We start from the raw sequence: 23,283 nt of genomic DNA, 5'->3' as shown, positions 1-23,283 counted from the left end.
AAAAGGTTTGTAGTTTTGTAATGATTCAATATTCTTGAAATAACAGATTTGAACTGATCAACTTGTCTTGCTGTGGCTCATAGGGTCATCCCTTTTGCTTTCATTTGGACAACCTGCTGCCGGAGGCTTTCAGTCACTTCAGAACGGCCCACCAGTGAAACTGGCAATTAGAATGCCAGTTAAATAGGGGTCGCCAGAAAATCAAGGGCATTAGCACCAGTTGCTAGACTAGCACCATTTAAGTGGAAGGCACCTGAAAGTGTTCTATAATTTTGATCAGTGAATTTTTGGCAAAAAACATTTTTTTTGTTGAAATGTCTTATCAATCTCGTAAAAAAAGTGTTTTAATATCATGGTATAGACACAGCAAGATGTCCTTAAACTGTTGAGCAGTGAAGATGGTGGATGTAGATGAATGATGGTGTTGCGAGGGATGGGCGCCACCAGGCTGTACTTGCCCAAGACACACCACAGAAAATGGTGCCCCTACCAGCCTAGCGGTATTATTTCCAAATTATTAATAAATTGTTCTCCAGTTGTGATCTCCATTGTATAAAAAAACTCTACACTCTAGATGTTGGTCACACAAAAGGTTTAGCAGAGGTGAGGAATCATCTATTTCCAGAGATGGTGGTGATGCAAAAACAACTCATCCGATGTGCGTGTTTGTTGAGAAGGTGGGGATGAGTCAAAAAAGGACCTTAAGCATCTCCTTTTATTTTCCGACACATTCATAGTATGCTCAAAAGAACCTACGCACACAAAGGATGAACGCAATGGAGGAGTTATGACCATATGAGTCACCACTGCTCCACACTCACCGCCGTTGTATTAAGAACACATGAGTAGTTCTAGAAAAGATAATAAATCTCAGACAAATATACATGCGGTATTCATACATAATATTGTCCATTTATGTCGATTTTACAATCACATAAAGTATTGGACCGGGAATTCAGTGTGTTCCACTGCAATAATAAAGAAAATTATCATCATAAGAAAAATGACATGTATTCAAAATGGCTGACTTTTGTATTTTCAACAGCAGCCTGCTATGAATAACGGATATTGAATGGATCTATTGGAAGAAAAATATTGTATATAATGCCCTTAATTTACATCACAAAACAGCCAATCGCTGATTATAAATTAGAATGCTGCTAGTCAATGTCCTCATTAAATCAAAATGTTTGTCATAGCCCCCACTTATGTTTTTCGCTTTGAAATTCTAATGTTATTATTCAAATCCATACCAGTATGTTTTTGAGTGCAGGCTGTTATAGCACATGCACACACAAGCCATTCTACGTGATAACAGTGCAGTCACGTGAATTAAAGCTAAAGATTCTAAGTAGATGTATGCATGTTTTCTTGAGAGGTGGGTTTGTTACTACTGGATCATCAGAATATTTGATTAGGATTTCATAAAATATAAATAAACACTAAAATTGCAATAAGCCATGTCAATTGTATCTATCTGTAAACCAGTAGGGCATGACTGCATTTAGATGCTCAAAATTTCATTGCATTATGAACATGTTGACTAAAATGAGTGGATTTTTCCGCACTACTATCATGAATCGGAGGAGTATATCACTTGTCTCTTTAAGGCTCTCGAATGAATTTGTCTTTCCAGTTCCAGCAAGAGTGATGGTAGCATACTGTCCAGTAATGCCAAACCATCCCAGGAGCAGCGCAGTCCTCTGAGATAACAGGAAGAAAACACAACAAAAGTAGCATTATTTTGGAACGGAAGCGAAGCAATTTTTTTCAGTCGAGTAATCACCCGTCATCAAGAGTCAGCAGGCCACAGCGGAGGAATTCTTTAACGTCACTGGAAGAGCCCAAGATGTCCCAGAGGGCCAGCTTTGGACTGAACAGCTGCCAGTGCTGTTAAATGTCACAGAATTTACAAGTGGCTTTCTGTTTACGAACAAACATATTGAGTCATGTGGCCTTTAGACCACAGCTGAGCATGAACTTGATTCCCTTGTCACTTGGATTTGTGATATGTTCTCGTAATCCTACGTCCGACCGTATTGTAAATGTAATCTACTTTATTGACCTTAGCAAAGTCATTCAGCTTCAAATTATGTTTTTCTCAGATCTTTACAAATACCAAAATAATTTAAGTTGTCATTTGTGACAGCAAGATTTTTATGTTTTTGTCCCAATAATAATTTTACAGAGTGTAATTAACGAAATCTCATAATTTATTGAATCTGAACCACCCTAATTTTGTATTTGACAAAAATCATTATCATCTCGATCTGAAACATGAATTAAGTCATGTTAAATTTGAAAACAGGACATCTGGTTATATGGAAGACACACTTACATCTATTGAATGTGACTTTTGGGATATTTTCTGATCAAATATTTTTCCACAATGTCAGACAAGAAATTTTTTATATTTTAAGATAAAATACTGGTATTTTTTTATTCAGGCACACATGGGGAGGTGTACCATGTTCAATCCCAACTACCGGCTTTCCTTGTGCGAAGTTTGCGTGTTCTCCTCATGCCAGAGCTTATCTGTGGGTCCAGAGTACCCACAGAGAAGTCGCGTGCAGGTCCTAAAATATGAATTGCTGGTTGATTTGAGATTTCAAGTCATCTTAGACATGAATACACGTATGAATGGTTGCAGACAGACAACCGTTCTTACGTGTATTCATGTCTGCCCTGATATTGGCTGGCAACCAGTCAAGGCTGTCCCCCTGCCCTGAATCAGATGCACCCACTGCGACCCATGAGAAGTGCTTTGACAATGTATAGATAGATGGAGACAGATGTTATTGAGTTTTCCTTATAACACACAAATCATATTGTTGCTTCCTTGACAATTATGCCGAGTGCACTTGCATAGACAAGTTCATTTACATAAAATCTTCAATCGTTGTTGTGAGTGGACCTACTAATTTTGAGGTGAGATGTGTGTATCATACTTAATGTACAAATCAATGTGAGGAGAGAAGGAGTGGGGAGGAGATATGTGCTGTTTTTCAGTTACAGAAACTATGATCATATTTAAATAGGTTTATAATAAGCTTTGTGTCAATGGTTCACTGTTGCAGCAATAACTAGTGACTTATACAAAAGTCAATTCCATTGAAGTTGGGAAAAAGTTTAAAATGTCAGTAAAATTAGAATAGAATGACTTGCAAACCTTTTCTAACCCATATTTAAATGAATACACCACAAAGACAAGATTATCCATGTTCAAACTCATAAACTTTATTTCCATAAGCAAATAATGATAAACTTAGAATTTTATAATTGCAACAAGTGCCAAAGTAGTTGGGAAAGGGGCTTCTTCACCATTGTGTTACATCACCTTTCCTTTTAATAACACTCAATAAACGTTTAGGAAGTGAGGAGACTAGTTGTTGAATCGTTGATAGTGGAATCCTTTCCCATTCTTGCTTTATGTACAGCTTCAGCTGTTCAACAGTCCGGGGTCTCCTTTGTCTTATTCTACGCTTTATAATGCGCCACACATTTTCAATGGGAGACAGGTCAGGACTGCAGGCAGGCCAGTCAAGCACCCGCACCCTCTTACTACGAAGCCACGCTGTCGTGAGACGTGCAGTGTGTGGCTTGGCATTATCCTGCTGGAAGAAGCAAGGGCGCCCATGGTAAAGATTCTGTTTGGATGGCAACATACTTTGTTCCAAAACCTGAATGTACTTTTCTGCATTAATGGTGCCTTCACAGATGTGCAGGTTACCCATTCCTTGGCCACTCATGCACCCCCATACCATCACAGATGCTGGCTTTTGCACTTTGCGTGCATAACAGTCTGGGTGGTTCTGTTCTTCTTTGGACCGGAGGACACGACGTCCACAATTTCCAAACACAATTTGGAAAACTGACTCATCAGACCACAGAACACTTTTCCACTTTGTATCAGTCCATTTTAGATGGGCTCGGGCCCAGAGAACCCTGCGGCGTTTCTGGATGTTGTTGATGAATGGCTTACGCTTTGCAACATAAAGTTTTAACCCACACTTACGGATATAGCGTCGAACTGTATTGACTGACAGTGGTTTTCCAAAGTGTTCCTGAGCCCATGTGGTGATGTCCTTTACACATTGATGTCGGTTCTTAATGCAGTACCGCTTGAGGGCTCGGAGGTCACGGGCATTCAATAATGGTTTACGGCCATGCCGTTTACGCACAGTGATTTCTCCAGATTCCCTGAACCTTTTCACAATATTATGGACTGTAGATGATGATATCCCTAAATTCCTTGCAATTGTACTTTGAGGAATGTTGTTTTTAAACTGTTCAACAATTTGCTCACGCAGTTGTTCACAAAGAGGTGAACCTCGCCCCATCCTTGCATGTGAATGACTTAGCTTGTTCGGGTCTCCCTTTTTTATACCCAGTAACAACTCTCACCTGTTGCTAATTCATCTGTTCACCTGCAAATAGTTGGTTGATTTCCATTCATCCACTTTCTGAGTAGTTATTGACACCTGTCCCAACTATTTTGGCACGTGTTGCTGTCATCAAATTACAGAGTTGATGATTTTCTCCCAAAACAATAAAGTTTATGAGTGAAGACAATAAATATGTTGTCTTTGCTGTGCATTCATTTAAATATGGGTTGAAAAGAATTTGCAATTTACTTGGATCAATTTTTATTTGCAATTAACACACTTTCCCAACTTCATTGGAATTGAGTTTTGTATGTGGCATGCATGGTAAACAACATGTATGATCACTATTATTTATAACATTCAAAACCAATATGTTGAGTCATCTGTCAGTTCATGGTGTTATTGTACTGAAACCTATGGAGGACTGCAACTTTTAACCTGGATTTCTGAAACTTTGTGGAATTAGTAAAGAACCAGGCCGGGAAAAAAATTAACTTAAAAATCCAGATTAGAGTCTGTTTTCAATATACAGTGAACTCTCATTCAACACGGGTATTAAGTTCCAAAAACAACGCAGAGACATTTATCTTGTTACAATTATTATAAAACTAACTATATTGCTTTAGACATTAAAAACAACGAGGACATCTTTTACGGGCCCAAGCGTTTGTTTAACAAATAAAAGCACTGTATACTATGTCCGTAAACATTTATTGATTTTATTTATTTTACCAACAACTACTCTCTTAGGGACTGTTTAGCCTATCGGTATGCAAAACATAATAGATAATGAAAATACGTTAATTAGCAACACCATGGAAGATGAACAGTGACATTGCAAGGGGTTACTGTATATGAAACAAACAAAAAAAGTTAAGAGTGTGAACAGGCATCTAAGGTGTGACAGGCACTTTAAATACCTGCATGCGTTTGTGTATCGTAAAAACCCACGTATCCCCTTGCATCACCTTGTGCGTGATGCCTTCTGTCAGTCTCAATCCCATCACCAACACCTCCTCCAATCTGCCAAACAGAGTGACCATAATTCAGAGGTAACAGGAACATGACACTGTCCATCAACGTGCTGAAACATTCTTTCACATGGACAGCGTGACTGAAAAACACGTATTTGCACAGAAACCTCGAAGAGATTTGTCAGCTGGTGATGCATAAATGCTGTTTGTAACAATTCCCAATGTCACACTACATAACTCAAAGTCTATGTGCAGAAGCTCACAGTTCAAGATGTCCCATCTGAATCCTCCTTCGAGTCCCGTGGCCACGTTGCTGCACCTCACGGATCCACATGTCAGGTTCAAGCGTCTGGGTGCGGGCCTCTCGTGAAATGCCTCCCTCCCCGAGAGGGACAAAGCGCCCGTGTGCACCTTTAATGGAAAATAAGTTGACAGGACTATCTTTAAGGACCCTAGCTTTGAAAAGGTTACCTGGACCAACACCGATATATTGTCTTCCATGCCAGTAGCTCATATTGTGAAGACTTATTGCATTCTGTCAAAAAATAAATAAAATATATGCATTTATTCCACTTCCAAAATTATAGACGTGAAATAAAATGCAAACAATTAAAATTTGTACTTTGAAGGGGCAAAGGAAAATGAGTGATATTTGGATTGGCGACATTTTTATAGAATAACCTTTCTTAAATATATAGTAACAATAAAATAAACAACCAAAAAACAGCACAGAGGGGGACAAAAGAGAAGTACGCGCAGAACCCGTATTGATTTAGAGTTCAAGTGTCAAAGGTGTTTGATTCCGTATACTACAGCATACTACGGTAAATACTTCAGCTGGGCAAATATGCATAGCCTGTTTAAGCCAAAATTAACTGTTTACTGTCTTGCTAGGTACCCATCATCATCCAAAACAGTATTATCTTTTTGTTTGCTGGTGTGTTTGTGAATAGTTTATACGTGAGTTTGTGTATCAAGTGCTGTTACCCTGGAGGAAATTGCTGCTTACTTAATCAGGGCTTGTTTTGTTCTCCCATACACTGAAAGAGAGGAGAGTACTTGTAATATGATTGGTTATGTTGTTATGTTGACAAAAACCAGACTCATTATTTGCCAAGTAATGTGTGGGTCATGTAGTGAGTTGTGTTACCCGCATGAACTTGCCCAAAGAATGAATTATTTCAGGTAATCGAGACACAATTGAAAGTTGTGATTATGCATGCCTAATTGTCATGAATACAATACACACGTTAATAACGACTAGGGTTGGGTCTTTTATTGTCAGGTGTTGTTTCATGTCTCTTTAATTTAAAATAAAAACTAACTACTATGTTTAAATGGTTTTTTTCTGAAAAGATCCAAGATGCTGCCAAGGCCCAACATAAAAAAAGTTGCGCCTGGATACCACAATGTTGAAATCGTCGGAGTAGCATAAGATTAGCACTGATTAGAATAGTTAATAAACAGCTACAGTGTTGAAAGTTTAAAGTATTTCAGTCAATTGCTTACATATTTTTGCTACTCTTATTTGATATCTAATCAACTCACATTTCTGGCAAAGTTTGATACTTCGTACTGCTCAAATCCCTGCTGGTGTAGCAGCCTCCTGGCAATCTGGTACATATCTGCAGTTTCGTGGTCGCCGGGCAGCACCACCTCGCCATCTTGTATCTGTTTAAACAGCTTAGTGCCTCGTTCAGGTGTCAGCTGGTACAGAGAGACGTGGTCGTCGCAGGCCTGTAACAGCGCAGACAACTCCGCCTCCCATGATGCCACACTTTGGCTCGGCCTGCCGAACATGATGTCAACAGACACTTTACCAGGGCGCAATTTCTGAGCCTCCTCGATGGTTCGCAGGGCCTGATTAGCACTATGGTCTCTGCCGAGCCTTGTCAAATCATCATCCTGGAGAGACTGAACAGAGAAGTGTCATGTTGAGATCGTGAGCAATCCATTTGAGTTTTTGATAGTTTAAGATCCCAGACATCAGTGCATTTAATCAAATACAACTTGTAAGTTCTTATCTATGATTGTAAGTGTGAATGCCATTCAGACATGGGACCAAGTCACACATGTGCAAGTCTCAAGTAAGTCTCAAGTCTTCACCTTCAAGTCCCAAGTAAGTCCCAAGTATTTTTTTCTTGGGCAAGTCAAGTCACAAGTCAAGTCCCGAGTCTTAGATTGCCAAGTCCAAGTCAAGTCACAAGTCATAAAAACAGCGACTCGAGTCGACTCGAGTCCAAGTCACTAAGTCTCAAGTCCCCATGTCTGGTGAATGGCTTTTCTTATTTGTGTGCACTCCCATTCACTGTCAACTAAACCTTGGAGTACCCAGCCAGCTGCCAAAAGACAGCTGCTCCAGCACCTCCATTGCAATCAACTACTGACTGTAACCAGAGCTGACTTATGTCAGACTGACACATGGATCCCCAAAACTTTTGACAATATGCTTAAAATGTATACATGTATTTATTTTAACAATAAATCAATTACTGTAACTGCTCTTCCATTTCACAATGGTAGAAGGCCTAATGAACATGTTTTTACTTTTTGGTATTGCTCTAACTAAGTAATTATCTTGCAACAAACTATGGGGTGACAGATTACATGGGGGGGCCTATATTTCAGATTAAACGGACAAGATCATCGCTGTTCTAGTAAACTTCAAGAAACCTGGTTGCACAAGTAACTAACGCCTGACAAAATAATTCTGAAGCTCTAGTAGTATGACACAAAAGATAGATAGATAGATAGATAGATAGATAGATAGATAGATAGATAGATAGATAGATAGATAGATAGATAGATAGATAGATAGATAGATAGATAGATAGATAGATAGATAGATAGATAGATAGATAGATAGATAGATAGATAGATAGATAGATAGATAGATAGATAGATAGATAGATAGATAGATAGATAGATAGATAGATAGAAAGACGGACGGACGGACGGACGGACGGACGGACGGATAGATACATGGATAGATAGATAGATAGATACATGGATAGATGAATAGATGGATAGATGAATAGATGGATAGATGGATGGATGGATACTTTATTCATCCCCGTAGGGAAATTCACACTTCCAGCAGTCTCCTTTGTTTAATAACAGATTAACAGGATGCCCTCGGGGTGCTTTGTTGTAGTTTAGCCACAGCGGAGTGGATGACGTCACACACTAGTCCAAAAGTTCAACGTCCCTGCAGCAGATGGAAATTTTTGTGCCCAGGGATACCCTACCTTGTGTTAGCGAGTCCACCTCCTCTCCGCTTCCCGCAGGCTTTTGTGTCTCTGTCTAACAACACTGAAGTCGGGTAGCTCCGGATAGCTCCGGTAGCTCAGGGTAGCTCGACGTTAGCGTCAGGGATGCTAGACGTGAGCCACGTTTCCGTAAAATACAGCAAACTGCACTCCCTGTGCGCTTTGATGTTTTTGACCAGCACAGCCAGTGCTGTGCACACAATGTAAAGTTGCTTAACTAATTTGTACATACTGTAGTTTAATGGCACCAATATATAAAATTGATACACTGTACAAAATATAGGAATTAATTACCCAGTGACTTAGCTCCACTTTGTGGCACATGACAATGCTTCAGTTTGTATTTTTATAAATACAAAGAAAAAAGACTACCACCAAGGTTAATCTATGAACAGGTAGCAAAGTACAGTATTAATAAATAGAGAAACTCTTTATTTCGTAATGAAGAAACAACATATTGCACTTACTTGCACCCCTATGGAGAAACGGTTCACTCCAGCGGAGCTAAAATCCTTCAATTTCATCCGTCCCTCTGAAGTGGGATTGACCTCAAGTGACACTTCAGCCTTGTCTGCCAGACTTGTTTGCTTGGAGATTGTTTCCAGGATGTCAGAGACAGTGGTGGGGTTTGCCAGACTTGGAGTTCCACCACCCAAAAACACAGAGGTGATGCTTCAAGGATAAAACACGTACATTAGAAAAAGGTGAGTGTTATGTATTAGAGTTTATGTATGTAAAAAATGACCCTACCAGGACACCTGACTAATCTGCAACAGCGTTTTAATTTCCTGCTGAAGACACTGGCTCAATAGCTGGTTATTGTCACCTTTGGGGATGTACTTATTAAAGTTGCAGTAAGAGCAACGTTTGAGACAGTAGGGCCACTAGAACAGAAAAACATGAGTTTATCACAATTACAGGGACATTCGGTGCCTCGTGGTGGGAATCAACTTGATTGAAAAAAATATTTGAATGATACATGCAAAAAATACATGAACTATCCTATGAACACACATTTTTCAAAATACTCGTAGGTCCAGAAATAAGCAGTCATTTTACATTACTTGAGGCTCGCCAAAAGAGAGCTGACACAATTTTCTGCTGCTATCTTGCTGCTATGGGTACCCCAAAACTTCAAAAAGGTTAGGCTAAAAAAAAAAAAAAAACGAAGTAGAATGCTGCATTTTGATAACTTTGAGTTTCCGTAGTTTGTATTCTTCCTTGTGCTTTTAAGCACTGCTGTTCGGTTGCACCACACCACACAGCGACATTTAGTGGTCAATTATTACACATTGTCCCTTTAACACCCGTAAAGCTAGAACTAGTTGATGATGTAAGCCATTGAACTAAAACTGAACAGAAGTGATGAAGAGAAAGCAATCGTAACAGAATCAAACTAAACAGAGTCGAGGGGCTTAATTTAGTGGAACGTATACAGTATGCAGTGATTTCTACTGCTACACATTAGTAGAATACCTCTATCGATGATACCTTATTCAGCACTTGTCTTTAATATTTAGTGTTCTTTCTATTGTGGTTTTATATAAATGCTTTCAGTAAACGTAAAATAAAATCTTGGACCCACATCTATGAGTAAAAGATGGTTCTTACTCAATAAAAACAAGAATACGACTATTTTGTAACTAAGTTAGAAGAACGTCATCACTAGACAAACAATTACGACTTACATGTATGTAGAGCGAGGCATATTTGGTTACATTCTCTTGATCAGTCGTTATAGATCCGTCCTGTGTTTGTCTGCTGCTTAACTCGGAGTAGTAGTGTTGACGGGTTCGTGCTGTCAGCACACGTCCCACCGTTCTACAAGTGCGTTTCATTATTATCGTTTTATTATTACTAATAATAATCTTTATTTTACAGAACACCACACTTCACTGGTGTGTGTGTGTGTGTGTGAGAGAGCAGATATCCAGAAGCAAAATCTCTAAATCAGCTGCTCAACAGTTGGGTTTAAAAACAGCGGAGTAAATTAACACACTGGTGTTTACCACCTGTTACAGTCATGTTTTATCCCAATTCATCAACAAAATAGACCGTTATAGTCACCATTTTATATATATTCAATATTAAAAAAGAGGGCGGCTGTGTTGTCAATCTTGTGTTGTGAGCCGGTGACATAAAAAGTTCGACTAGAAACACATAGTTAAAGAGCACAGGTTCCACTCACGTGCATTCATAAATGTATCAACTGAATTTGAGGTCTTGTACGAGCTGCTAGAAACAATTTGTGCCATACAATCGAATCAAGTTGTGATAAAAGTCAATAATGTGTTCTGATTATTTGCCCAAAATGACTGCAGTTCACTGTGGGCCTCTGCTAGCACGATCATAAGTAATTTAATATCTGATAAAAAAAAATCTTCAAGGGAATCGATCATTTTATTTCCAAGAGTTTTTTTCATCCCACTGTTTAGTTAATTTATCGTTTTATTTTATTATATATATATATATATATATATATATATATATATATATATATATATATATATATATATATATATATATATATATATATATATATATATATATATATATATACATATATATATATATATATATACATATAGGCAGCACGGCGGCGCAGTGGTTAGCACAGTTCATGTCATGGGAACCTGTCGTGGGTTCAAATCCAGCTCCAGACTTCCTGTGCGGAGTTTGTATGTTCTCCCCGTGCTTGCGTGGGTTTCCTCCAGGCACTCCGGTTTCCTCCCACGTTCCAAAAACATGCATTTCAGGTGAATTGACCGGTCCAAATTGTCCCTAGGTGTGAATGAGCGTGTGAGTTGTCTGTCCCTGTGTGCCCTGCGATTGGCTGGCAACCAGTTCAGGGTGTCCCCTGCCCACTGCCTGAAGATGGCTGGGATAGGCTCCAGCCCCCCCCCGCGACCCTAATGAGGATAAGCGGTACGGCTAATGAGATGAGATGAGATATATATATATATATATATATATATATATATATATATATATATATATATATATATATATATATATACATATATATCGAATGTGCTGACTGAATTATACATTTAGTCAGTCAGTCTGATTAACTTTTCATGTGTTACTGTGAAAACTCACCTGCTCTCAAAAGTATTACATTACGTTAAAATTTGGCTTTCCTTTTTTTTATTAAATAATAAAAAGCCCCTGATTCCAAGCCAGTCAGTGAGACAATGGGTCACGTTTTAGTTTTTCTTTGGGTTGGCCAAGCCAGGTAAAGAACCCCTAACCTCACAGTTTTGGGATGGCCCCTTTAGAGTTTAGACACACCAGAAGGCCACCAAGCAGGTACATGTGGCATTCATCGTCATAGGCTGTGACCCTGCATACCGTCCACATATTTTTACCCTGATCGTTTAGTGAATACAAAACATTTTCCAATTAAAAATACAAAAGCAATCTGTGTAGTGATAAAAATACATTTATACGTTTGCCTAGTGAAGAAAAATGGATTTTCTTCTGAAGCGTTTTCATTTTTATATCTGTGTTTTGAGACAAGAAGTTGGAATAAGTAAAAGCTTGGAATGAACAGTTCCTTTGAAGGTTTTATTACAGAATATTGTGGGCAAAAATGAGAAATTCACTTTTGCAAAGACTCAGGTGGTTTACCATCGTTCTAGGTCAAATAGTGCAGTCCATAAACTGATCCTAAATCTTTTACAAAGGTAAACATTAAATAGGTCCACAGCTGAACAGAGCACTGTTATACTGATGTGAGTAGCCTTGTCATCATGGAGGAAATCTTGCTCAAGACACTCATCTATTGTTTGAGGAAGTCAGTTGTATTTTGTTAAGGGGCACAAGAGCTTGGTTGTTCCTAATGTTATTTTCAGCGGTTAAATTATTTATCTTATTACATCTCCTCATAAACTGAAATTATGTTTTATGTCCCTCTTTGTGTATTACACTCAAAAAAGGTTAGGTGATCGACCTAACAATGTAACTTTTGGCCACTTCTTACTAGATAGTAAAACACATCTGAAGTTACATAATTACGACTAAATAAATTGAGTAGCTATACACGAAGAAACTGTACAATCATGACTAAATATAAGCAGTGGCGTATTTCAAAACTACAACATTAGTAACATTTTTCATCCTCATAATCATCATTTTTGTAAGGTTTTCGATGCAAAGTTGAAATGAAATGAAATGATTTGCATTTATATAACGCTTTTCAAGTCAATGACTTTCCAAAGCGCTTTACAATGTGCTCCACATTTCCCAATAGCGGCCTTGCAGCCATGTAAGGCGCTAACCTGCTTATTGGGGGTATTAGGGGTTTAGTGTCTTACCCAAGGACACTTCGACATGTAACACGGACGAGCTGGGATTTGAACTGGGATCCCTTGATCTCAAGACGAGCGCTCTACCTCCTAAACTACTGCCGCCCCAAGCTGCCCTTTTATATTGTTTAATTATTTTCATAATCATGCTTGATAAGAGTTGAATTCTGAGCATTGGATTTAGTCTGAAAAGTTTTCACTGATCACCTATCTACAAAGTTGACTACCATTTGAAGGCACCTTCGAATTAATTTAGTTTGAAATGTCCACCAGAAACAAAGTATTTTTATCTGCTTGGCAGTGATTTTAAAAGGACCTTCACCTACAACTGAACTTTTCCTGTATGAATTTTTAACAAGATGATACCATTATGTAATTGTAATTTCCATCCAAATAGATATTTTGCTTACATAATCGGAGCTGCACAAATTAAATCTGTATTGACAAGAGATTGTGCAATAGTATCTAAAAATCCATGAGGTGTCTTTGTAATGTCTGGTACAGGGATGCCACATGAGGTTTTATAATCGAAATTCACGTTTGAGCTTCACAGGATAAAAATATAATTTAATCCAGAATTGATTATCCTGGACTGCTAACAAATTGATATTGACGAAATAGAGAGAGAGAGAGAAAGAGAGAGAGAAAGAGAGAGAGGGGGGGGGGGTCTGTAATACACATATAGAGTGTGGCACTTGTCATTGTTGTCTTGTTGTTCAAGTCTGTCAAAGAAATGGAGAAGAAGAGAAAAGGTAAGGTGGAGCAAAAATGGGAAGTGGGTTGCTAATTTGTCCTAAATCACGGAAAAGCTAATTTATTGTTCATGAGCAAACATGTATTTTAATTTTGGCAACATACTTGATTTTTTTCCATCGGGCATGTTCAGATGCCATGGTGGAACCTAATTTCTAACATTGTGAGATGAAAATACTTGAAATTTTGGGTTAGAGAAACACAAAATGTCTTTGTCAAAAAACGCTCTGCTTGGCGTTCACATTTGTGATCGGTCTATTCTTTCTTACACCCATCCATTATCTGCACCGCTTATCCGCAGTAGGGTCGCGGGGGTGCTGGAGCCCATCCCAGCAATGTTCGGGCAGTGGGCAGGGGACACTCTGAACTGGTTGCCAGCCAGTCGCAGGGCACACGGACACAGACAACTCACTCGCTCATTCACACCTAGGGACAATTTGGACCGGCCAATTAACCTTAAATGCATGTTTTTTGGAATGTGGGAGGAAACCAGAGTGCCCGGAAAGACCCATGCAAGCACTGGGAGAACATGTAAACTCCACACAGTAAGGTTGGATCTCATGACCTCAGAACTGTGCCGCACTTGCACTAACCACTGCACTGCCGTGCTGCTCTTTCTTACACATTCATGAACACTTTACAAGAAAAAAGATTAAGTGCTCTGACTGACATAAGCAGGATTTGAATTAAGACCTTCTTTTCCACAGGATCCTCTCTAGAGCTGAGACTGATGGTCATTGGAAACAGCGGACCATCTCAGTTCCAGTTGACCAACACTATCTTGGGAAGGGTGGAGTTCTCTAAGGATACCACGACCATATCTGGCAGCCAGAAAACTTTGGGGGAGCTGGCAGGCCGACGGGTAGCTGTGATCAATGCCCCTAACATTTATGAAAAGGACATATCTCACGTCAAAAGAAAGATGGAGCTGAGGAGGTCGAAGTGCTTGTCGGTGCCTGGACCTCATGCCTTCCTGGTGGCCTTTGACATGGAGAAAATATCACCAAATGACATCAGGACGCCACAGCTCATGTTAAAACGTTTTGGAAGACACTGTTTAAGACACTGCATCGTTTTGCTAGCTTATGATGGAAACCCTGACAGCCGAGTCCTGGAACGGGTGGTTCAGAACACCGATTGGCCCTTGAGACATTTAATTGATGATTTTGGTGGACGCTTTTTCATTTTCAACAAGAACTGGAGGGATCGTAGCCATGAGAAAGAGCTTCTGCAGAAGATCGAGTGGATGGTGGCCTCCTTGGGCGGTGCCTACTTTTCCAGTAGAACCTTTCGAAAGGCTGAGAACAGCGTCAAGAGGGAAGAAAATAGGCTGATGAAGAAGATGGCAGCCGATAACCAGAAGGCATGGCATGAGCTCGAGAAGAAGTATCTGTCGGATGAGTTGTACCGACGCAAAGACGCCCACACGGCTAGTGTAAGTGCCCTAATCAGGGCCAAGGCAGAAGTGGACAACGGCTGGCTGAGGACGTCTTTAGCCAGGGGTGTGGGCTCAGGCGTGGTTGTGGGGGCTGTCATGGGGGCACTAGTGGGCTCCATAGAAGGCCCGGGAGGGATGGTATTATATGGCGTCATTGGTGGGGCGGTTGGAGCTTCAGCGGGGGGCACCGCTCAGGTGGCCACAAAGCACATGGAGGACAGAGTGGCACCTCCTGCCAGGCTCAACTTCAACTCCATCTTCATCAATCGCTTCTTTGCAACGCCTCGTCCCTGACTGGAGGGACCCTTGCACAATTAAATAGAATTGTGTGTAGTTTACCGTCTCATTGGATTTTCTCATTTTTTTATTGTTGACAGCAAAAGAAAATGTTTATTCAGAACATTTTTCAACATATTTAGAAAGACTGCAGACATATAAAAAAAAACATTATTATATTATAGGATTCAAATAGATACACAAAATATAAAAATCTATCAAACAAACAAAACATGATAATTATTTTCAAGAGTTGTGTAAATACTGTACATGACAAAACACTTTTGCGGGGGCTGTTTTAAATGCCTCTAAATTTTGAAGCCCTGCCTCTAGTATTGTCTACCTAAGAAGAGCTCAAATAACAGCAGGGTGGAGTCAGTATTTGTCATGAAGGCCACTGTTCTACAATCCAACGTTCATGCAACATTAAACATCAGGCCATTACTTCCTTGTTTTTCGTTGTACCTCAAAGTGACAACTGCAGACGTCTTGACAAGACACGTGAGTCTTGCTGCTTTTTTATTGACTATTTATTTAATTTATAATCAAACATTTTCCGTACTATGAGGTTTTACAATAACAAATCAACAATTTGTGAGAAGGACAAGAGTACATTGGTGTACCAAACAAAAAATCATTTTTCCTTTTTGTAATTTGTTGTTGCATTTAAACTCTTCATTGATTTAAGACAGTAGTCACCCATGTGTAATGTGTACCTGTTTGTCCACAGGCTTCAGATATTTGAAATACCTTCGTTCATTCTGTGTGCTTTCACAATTGAGAGTGAAGCAGGTTGATCCGAAGTTATGTAAAAGGGGTAGGCAATATCCAAATAGCCTTAAGAGTTCCTTGAAATAGTTTGGTATCCTGAAGCATGTGGCATTTAAATGCATTTTAAAGAATGACAACTTTACAGATGACTCACGGGCATGAGGACTGACACCAAAGGAAATGAACAGATGGTGACATTCCTTTACTTTCCTTTTCTTTGATTCTGCCATTTTCAGCTCCAATGGCATCAACCTTCAACCTCCTTCCCGAAAAGTCTCTTTTGTGCCCTCTGTGTAAAGACATTTTCAGCAATCCAGTCACTACCCCATGTGGACACAGCTTCTGCCTCTCCTGTCTTAGCGACTATTGGATGCGACACCAGTCCCGATACTGTCCATCCTGTAGGAGACTCTTCTCCTGTAGGCCTGACCTCAGTGTCAACCACATCCTAGCTGAAGTCTCAGACAATTACAAGAAGACTACACCACCAAAACCCACAGATGAAGAGGCGGTGTGTTATTATTTTTGTTGGCTCATCCTCACTAGCTGAACCTGGGTTATACTGTAGCAGGGCACACAAAAAAAAACTTGAATTAACCTAACATGAATTTTTTGGAGGTATGGGAGGAAGGCAGACAACCAAGACGTACAATTACCAAATAAAAACCGAGGGCAAAAAGTAAAGCATATAAAAACAAAACACAAGTCTACGGAGCGTCTGAAGTTGAAAATCCAAGATCAACCATCAAAAATTATTTGGTTCTTAGTACTGCAGAATTCTCCAGACTCAGAATAATGTTTTTTTACCTACCCTTTTGTGGAGTTGTCTTGCTTGGTTGTCTTTTTTTCTATTTGGATCCACACTAAATCTTTCAATACTTAAACAAAAAATGTACAGTTGTATTGTAGTACAGAAGCATCTGAGAGGATCACAAGTTGCAGTTTAAAGCAATTTCCTCTCATTGTTGTTCAACAATTCAGGTTATAAATGTTGAACAAATGATTCAGGGGAGACTGCAGAAGATACACAGGTTAAAGAGTTCCCTTGAGCTCCAAAAGGTAAGGTTGAAACTACCTCCAAAAAGTTTTACTGTTTTACATTTCTTATTAAATATATGTCCCTACTTTCAGAGTTCTTACCTCAGAGAAGTGCGAGAGAGCCAGAAAGTATTCTCAGCCCTTGTCCACACCATGGAGAAGAGCCACAAAGCAGTGGTTGCAGCAATAGAAGAGCGTCAAAAGGAGGAGCAGGAGAAAGTCGAGACTCTTGTGAAAAAGCTGGATCAGGAGATCAAGAAATTGAAAAGGGAGTCTGAAGAATCTCTCTCTCCTGTTCCTGGTGGTCAGCAGGATGAGTCAAAAGAAGATTCTAGGGCAATTACCTTTGTCTCTTTGCTAAGATGCATGATGGAACAGAGATTTTTACCACTTGTGTGTTGTTTACAGAACAATGTACCTCCTGGACAACCTTTCCAGTTCAACGATTGGTCCTCAGTTGCCATAGAAACGGATCCCTGTGTCGGGGTCACCAGACGAGCACTGTCAGAAATGATGAACAATATAAAGTTGGAAGTAAATAGGCTTTCCAAATTAGGTCAGTTCTCACTTGACCTTATTTAAGAATTGTGTTATGCAAATTAACTGACTGACATATGTACATATCTATTTTTACATGGCAGAACTTAAACAAATTGAAAGATACATAGGTAAGTCTTTATCTTTATGTCGTATCCAGTCATATTTTTATCAGTACATTGAAACATCTAAAACGGGTGTGTCCAAATGCCATTATTCTGCATTTTTCACATATTTCCATCCTTCAACACACCTTATTCAAATAATCAGCTCATCAGTAAGCTGTCTGTATGTCCTGCATGGTGCCATAGTATTGCCCATTTTCAAGATTTTCCTCCCCCAACAAAACAGCTTTTGTTATAAAAATTTTAACAGGACATGTTAATGAGCTGAAATTGTGTTGAATGAGGGAGACATGCAAAAGAGATAGGACAATTAAACTCGAGGACCGAGGTAAAATATGCAGGATAGAGGCTCAATAACTAAATTTGGAGACCCCCTGCTTTAAAGACCAGCTCGGTGGCCTTGGGGGTAGGGCGCCCGCCCTGAGACTGGGAGGTTGCTGGTTCAAACCTCGGCTGGGTCATACCTACCAATTACAACATTGGCACTCACTGCCTCTTTGCTTGGCGCTCGGCATTAGGGGTTGGAATTGGGGGGTTTGGTCACCTAATGACTCCCAACACATCAGTTGGGTTGAGCGAGGGGGCTGGGAATCCCCTCCTCTGTATCAATCTCCCAGAAAGAGTCTTAGCCACCTCCCACTAGTGGGATATGGCTTTGGTATATATATACCTTGAAATCTGTTTTGGGTAAATATTAATAGTTTGCAGAGAAAATAATTGAAATCACAAGTTGCATACAAGTGGATTTTTTTCAGCAAGATTTTGTCGTTCCTGTAAAATAAAATATATCAATGAAACAAATAATGAATTAAAGCAATCCAAAATAGAAAAAGTACATGAAAAACCAAAAAGAATAATCTCTCATAAAATTTAAATCCACCTGTGAAGTGGGTTTTAACCAGACATATATTTACTTATGTGACATTGCCACCATTGTGCGAGGTGCCCTTCCCTTACGGACATGAAGCTGAGACAGGACACTTGTTTGCCTGAGGTTCTGTGGTCATGGGTGTGCACGGCGCTGGAGGCATGTTGTTCTCACGAGGAGAACAATGCCTTGTGTTTAACCTCGCAATTTAATTCAATAAACCTTATTTCCAACCATTGCAACCACGAAAGAAAAGTCCTTCATTGCCTTGTCAACATTTTCGATTCTTATAGGAGAAGATTGGACCTGCTGCCGCCAAGCCTTTAAAGACAAAATTCCCCTGCCAAAAAAGGAGGGTTGTGTAATTTTAGGTGTCCTGATTTAGATTTTATTTCCATTTTTTAGTAAGAAAGAGTCTGCTTTTAGTAGAGTCCGAACATCGACCCATAAGAAAGATGAAAAAAGAAGAGTTTATCCGAGTGTGTATATGAAAGAAATGTATTAACACACATATCATAAATGAGCTATATGAGGCTGCAATAATGACACAAGCCCGGAGATGGTGGAAGAGAGTATCAATGTTCTAAAATCCGTACAGGTCCTTTAAGTAAAGTTTTATTATTCATTTATAAATATGATTAATAATTTCAATCAAATTTAGTGTTAAAAATTTGAAGTAGTGGGAAAAAAATATCCCAGATTTTCTTTCATGCTCAAGCTGTTACCTTTCTTTTTTTTGCAGTGGATGTAAATATAAGCACCAAGACGGCCCACCCCACACTTTCAGTATCTGATGACAGAAAACAGGTAAGACAGAGCGACAAGCGCCACGAGGTGCTCGATCACCCCACGCGATTTGACCGTGTGGCCAATGTCCTCGGCAAAGAGAGCTTCAGCAGCGGCAGGGCCTACTGGGAAGTAGATGTCGGTGAGAAGATGGAATGGAGCTTAGGGGTGGTCCGTCAGTCCATCAACAGGAAAGGCCGCTTCACTGTGTGCCCCTCAAATGGTTTTTGGACTTTGAGCCTAAAAGCAGGCGGACAGTTTGTCGCCAACACCTCTCCAGTGAGTGTAGTGGCACTGGAGCAGATGCCCAGGAGGGTTGGTGTCTTTGTAGACTACGACGAAGGCCGTGTGTCCTTCTTCTGTGCTGAGATGGGCATCCACATTTACACCTTCACCGACACATTCAAGGATAACCTGCAGCCGTTTTTCTGTCCCGGTCGGCTACATGGTGGCAAAAATGCTGAGCCGCTTATCATTAGGTCAAGCTTTTGCAGCATTTGATACCACTAGAAAGAAGATAGCAATCTAATAACGGTTCTGTAGTGCAGACACATGTTACCTTAAACATGTCAATTTCTTTCTACATTCCATAACTCACAAAGAAGTCTTTGATCCCATTTGTCCTCTCTAAGGATGTTGGAAATAGAGCTACCAGGATAGAAGAACCCCACGAGGTGAAAGATAGATGTGAAAGAACCGTTGCAAGAGTTAAATCTTCATATACACTTGAAAATGTCAATGAAGCCAGAAGTTGAGCAGACATGAGGCCACAGTACGACTAGAACGGAGGGTGAGAGAGTTGGGCATGTCCGCAGCCAAACAGCGGCCTATTGTACTTGTACACCAGGCACCGGGAGACACATTGACGCACATACAAGGACACACTTGCTTGTGCCCACTGGCACAACACTTGGGCAGCTCCCATCGCCACTCCATGCTCCTCAAGCCTCTGATGACAGCTGCCTGCTTGTGGAATTGATTAATTCAATAAACCTTAGTTCCAACCATTGCAACCAAGAAAGAAAAGTCCTCAAGGGCGTTGAACAACGTCAGTGCACCGGTGAGCTGCTGAGGACAGGGAGAGTCCAGCTAAAGGTAAAAAGAGTTTTGATTTGCGTAAATAGCATATTTGCAGCTGTATTCGTATATAGTTTTCATCTTCTGATGAGAGCTCCATACTGCAAGGATTGTGAGCATTCTTATTTTTTAACTCTTTGTTGTAAAAACCAACCTGTAGTGCAATAATCAACATTGAAATAGAAATATAATATGCGCTTTATTTTGGAGGTTGTAAACTTTCTCAAACAAGCTTTTTTTAGCCCCCTAATATAAAAAGCCAAATGATATCCAATAATACAGTTTCAGGGCGATTTGGGTCCATTTAAACAGATTCCCATTGTTTTTACTGAATTGATGTACAGTATTATTTGCAAAATAAACACTCATACTTCAACATGTGCAATTGGTTCTTTGTTACAAACGTTTTAAAGAACTATCACCAATGTCAACCTCCTCTTAATCAACATTACAAGATTTTAAGTAAGATTATGGACAGTTGCAGTCTCAGAATTTTCAAATGAGGACACTGACTGATGTGCTCCTTGTTGTGGCCCACTCCAAAACTGCAACATGAAAGCTCGCTTGTGTTCCACGAGTGGCTCATTGCTTTTTTCGAAATTAGCTGCTCGGCTTTACACCCACAGACACCTCCAGTCAAAGAAGGCTTGTCTGTGTGCTACTCCTTGGAATCTATTAAACAGGCCCGATTACAAATGGTTATGAGAACCATACGCAGAGTTAGTCTTGCATGTTGTTTGATATACTAGGGTTTACATCCATACAAATGGCAAATATTTTTAAAGTGCTTATTCTCACAAGGGTTTCACAGTATGGCTTACAACTTGTTCAAGTTACCAGACATAAATATAATGATATTGTTTAACGCCACATATTATTGTCAAAAATAATTTATTTTATACATACCCATTTTAAAGTTGAGTATATCGGACAAGTCACAATCTTAAATCAATCCCAAATAAAGCATAATTAATTTAGTTATCCCTTTTCAACCTACTCCTCAGAACAAGCCTTTTGTGTTAACCCTGACAGCTGACATAACGCCTTTTTTTAATGTACACATAATATTGATGGGGACAAAACAATGTTTGCTCGAAATTGGTGGGGACACGTCCCCCTCAGTTCATGTCAAAATTATACCCTTGAAATCACCTAGTCAAGTCAAGTCAAGTCAAATTTATTTATATAGCCCTTAATCACAAAAATGTCTCAAAGGACTGCACAGGATTACAGTTACAAAATTACACAATTACCCGATCCCAAACGAGCATGCGGGCAAGGAAAAACTCAAAAACCTCAGCGTGAGGAGAAAAGAGAAACCCTGAGAAAGGACCCCACATGTGGTAATCCCCCTTCCAGGATTGACCAGGGTGAATTACAATTAGCATTACTGTACACATAATAGTAAACATAAGGTAAGATGTTGAAAATGTCCGGAAAGTGCATGACATCAACGATACTAAAACCTTCATGCTTTACCATTGGTACCATTCTGCTTATTTGGTGACTTTGTATATGCAGCAAACTTTGGTTTTGAATTATTGCCAGAAAATTCTGGATTGATGAAGAAATGTAGGATACATGATAATTCAAATTGAAAATGGAGGATTTCTCTTTTAACCTATGATTTCTTTTTTCGCCCTGTTTTTAGATCACCTGTCCTTTTTTAGGCTGATTGACATCATCACCTCGAGAAAAAGGACTAAGCAAAGGGAAGCGATTTAAGGACTAAAATTAAAAAGCAGAGACTTGTTTCAAAACCAAGCACACAAACACCATGGCAACAACGGGCATGCAACTTGTGGGCCTCATCATGTCCATCCTAGGCTGGGTGGCCGGGGCGGTCGTGATCCTGGTCCCGCTGTGGCGAGTCACGGCCTTTATCGGCAACAACTTGGTGACGGCACAGATCATCTGGGAAGGTTTATGGATGAATTGTATCGTGCAAAGTACGGGTCAGATCCAGTGTAAGGTCTATGACAGCATGCTGGCTCTGCCTAGCGACATGCAGGCTGCCCGGGGCCTCACGGTGCTCTCTGTCATGCTGTGTGTAGTGGCCCTAGCTCTTGCCGTGCTTGGCGCTAAGTGCACCAAGTGCGTTGGCATCAACAGCCTAAAGGCACGCATTGCCCGTATCTCGGGGGTGCTCTTTGCCGTTGCCGGTTTTCTCTTCCTGGTGCCTGTCTGCTGGACGGCCCACTCCATCATCAGGGATTTCTATGACCCGCACGTGGCCGCGCCACACAAGCGTGAACTCGGCCCAGGGCTCTATATTGGCTGGGGGGCCTCGGCGTTGCTCCTTGTCGGTGGGTCTCTGCTCTATACCGGCTCCAGTCCGCCTGGCATGCCCGGCTCGCCTACCTTCAGTAGCGGCGAAAGCAGCCCTCGTCGGGCACCCGCCTCGCAGGTTAAAGGTTACGTCTAACATGCCCAACTACAAGGTTCCTCTCAACTGATACCGAGCCTGCTCCAACCTCCTTTTAATGTTTTTCAGCATGTTTTCAGAAAATTGAAATCATGTATGACCAAATAACATTTTCTTCTACTTTATGTATGCCATTTTAAAGACAATAAAATATTTGGCCTTGATTCATGTATAAGTTTTTTTTCTTCTTCTCATTTCTAGGGTTTTTGATCCGATCCTAGTATAAACACTAATCCCTCGGTTATCGCGGTTAA

General features: G+C 40.1%; 4 protein-coding genes across 6 annotated transcripts; 3 read left to right on the top strand and 1 right to left on the bottom strand.

Moving 5' to 3' along the window:
* Positions 1-697: 697 nt before the first annotated feature.
* On the bottom strand, positions 698-10,765 carry rsad1 (radical S-adenosyl methionine domain containing 1). 2 transcript variants are annotated; one of them, XM_088342195.1, is made up of 9 exons: positions 10,317-10,765; positions 9,379-9,512; positions 9,096-9,300; positions 6,908-7,273; positions 5,831-5,894; positions 5,623-5,770; positions 5,306-5,408; positions 1,787-1,890; positions 698-1,703 (listed from the first exon to the last, which is right to left on the bottom strand). In XM_088342195.1, exons 1-9 carry the CDS (start codon positions 10,464-10,466, stop codon positions 1,574-1,576), a joined length of 1,404 nt encoding a protein of 467 aa, XP_088198321.1. In that variant the 5' UTR covers positions 10,467-10,765; the 3' UTR covers positions 698-1,573. The 2 variants fall into 2 exon arrangements, with proteins under 2 accessions (XP_088198321.1, XP_088198329.1); XM_088342203.1 differs by having other exon boundaries at positions 5,354-5,408.
* Positions 10,766-13,635: 2,870 nt separating this feature from the next.
* Positions 13,636-15,442, top strand: LOC148374895 (GTPase IMAP family member 9). Its single transcript, XM_088342166.1, has 2 exons — positions 13,636-13,687; positions 14,396-15,442. The coding sequence occupies exons 1-2, from the start codon at positions 13,669-13,671 to the stop codon at positions 15,418-15,420; spliced, it is 1,044 nt and encodes a 347-aa protein (XP_088198292.1). The 5' UTR covers positions 13,636-13,668; the 3' UTR covers positions 15,421-15,442.
* A 70-nt stretch (positions 15,443-15,512) lies between these two features.
* Positions 15,513-20,028, top strand: btr02 (bloodthirsty-related gene family, member 2). 2 transcript variants are annotated; one of them, XM_088342154.1, is made up of 7 exons: positions 15,513-15,903; positions 16,410-16,684; positions 17,155-17,232; positions 17,305-17,547; positions 17,620-17,767; positions 17,853-17,879; positions 19,484-20,028. In XM_088342154.1, the coding sequence occupies exons 2-7, from the start codon at positions 16,415-16,417 to the stop codon at positions 20,026-20,028; spliced, it is 1,311 nt and encodes a 436-aa protein (XP_088198280.1). In that variant the 5' UTR covers positions 15,513-15,903; positions 16,410-16,414. The 2 variants fall into 2 exon arrangements, with proteins under 2 accessions (XP_088198280.1, XP_088198272.1); XM_088342146.1 differs by having other exon boundaries at positions 15,513-16,684.
* Positions 20,029-20,149: 121 nt separating this feature from the next.
* On the top strand, positions 20,150-23,193 carry cldnk (claudin k). Its single transcript, XM_088342182.1, has 2 exons — positions 20,150-20,622; positions 22,256-23,193. The coding sequence occupies exon 2, from the start codon at positions 22,382-22,384 to the stop codon at positions 23,027-23,029; it is 648 nt and encodes a 215-aa protein (XP_088198308.1). The 5' UTR covers positions 20,150-20,622; positions 22,256-22,381; the 3' UTR covers positions 23,030-23,193.
* The last annotated feature ends 90 nt before the right edge of the window (positions 23,194-23,283 follow it).

This window comes from Urocampus carinirostris, chromosome 1 (genome assembly GCF_059441175.1).
Source record: "Urocampus carinirostris isolate Australia breed hairy pipefish chromosome 1, RoL_Ucar_1.0, whole genome shotgun sequence".
Taxonomy (NCBI): domain Eukaryota; kingdom Metazoa; phylum Chordata; class Actinopteri; order Syngnathiformes; family Syngnathidae; genus Urocampus; species Urocampus carinirostris.
This window is presented reverse-complemented; position numbering and strand designations above follow the sequence as displayed.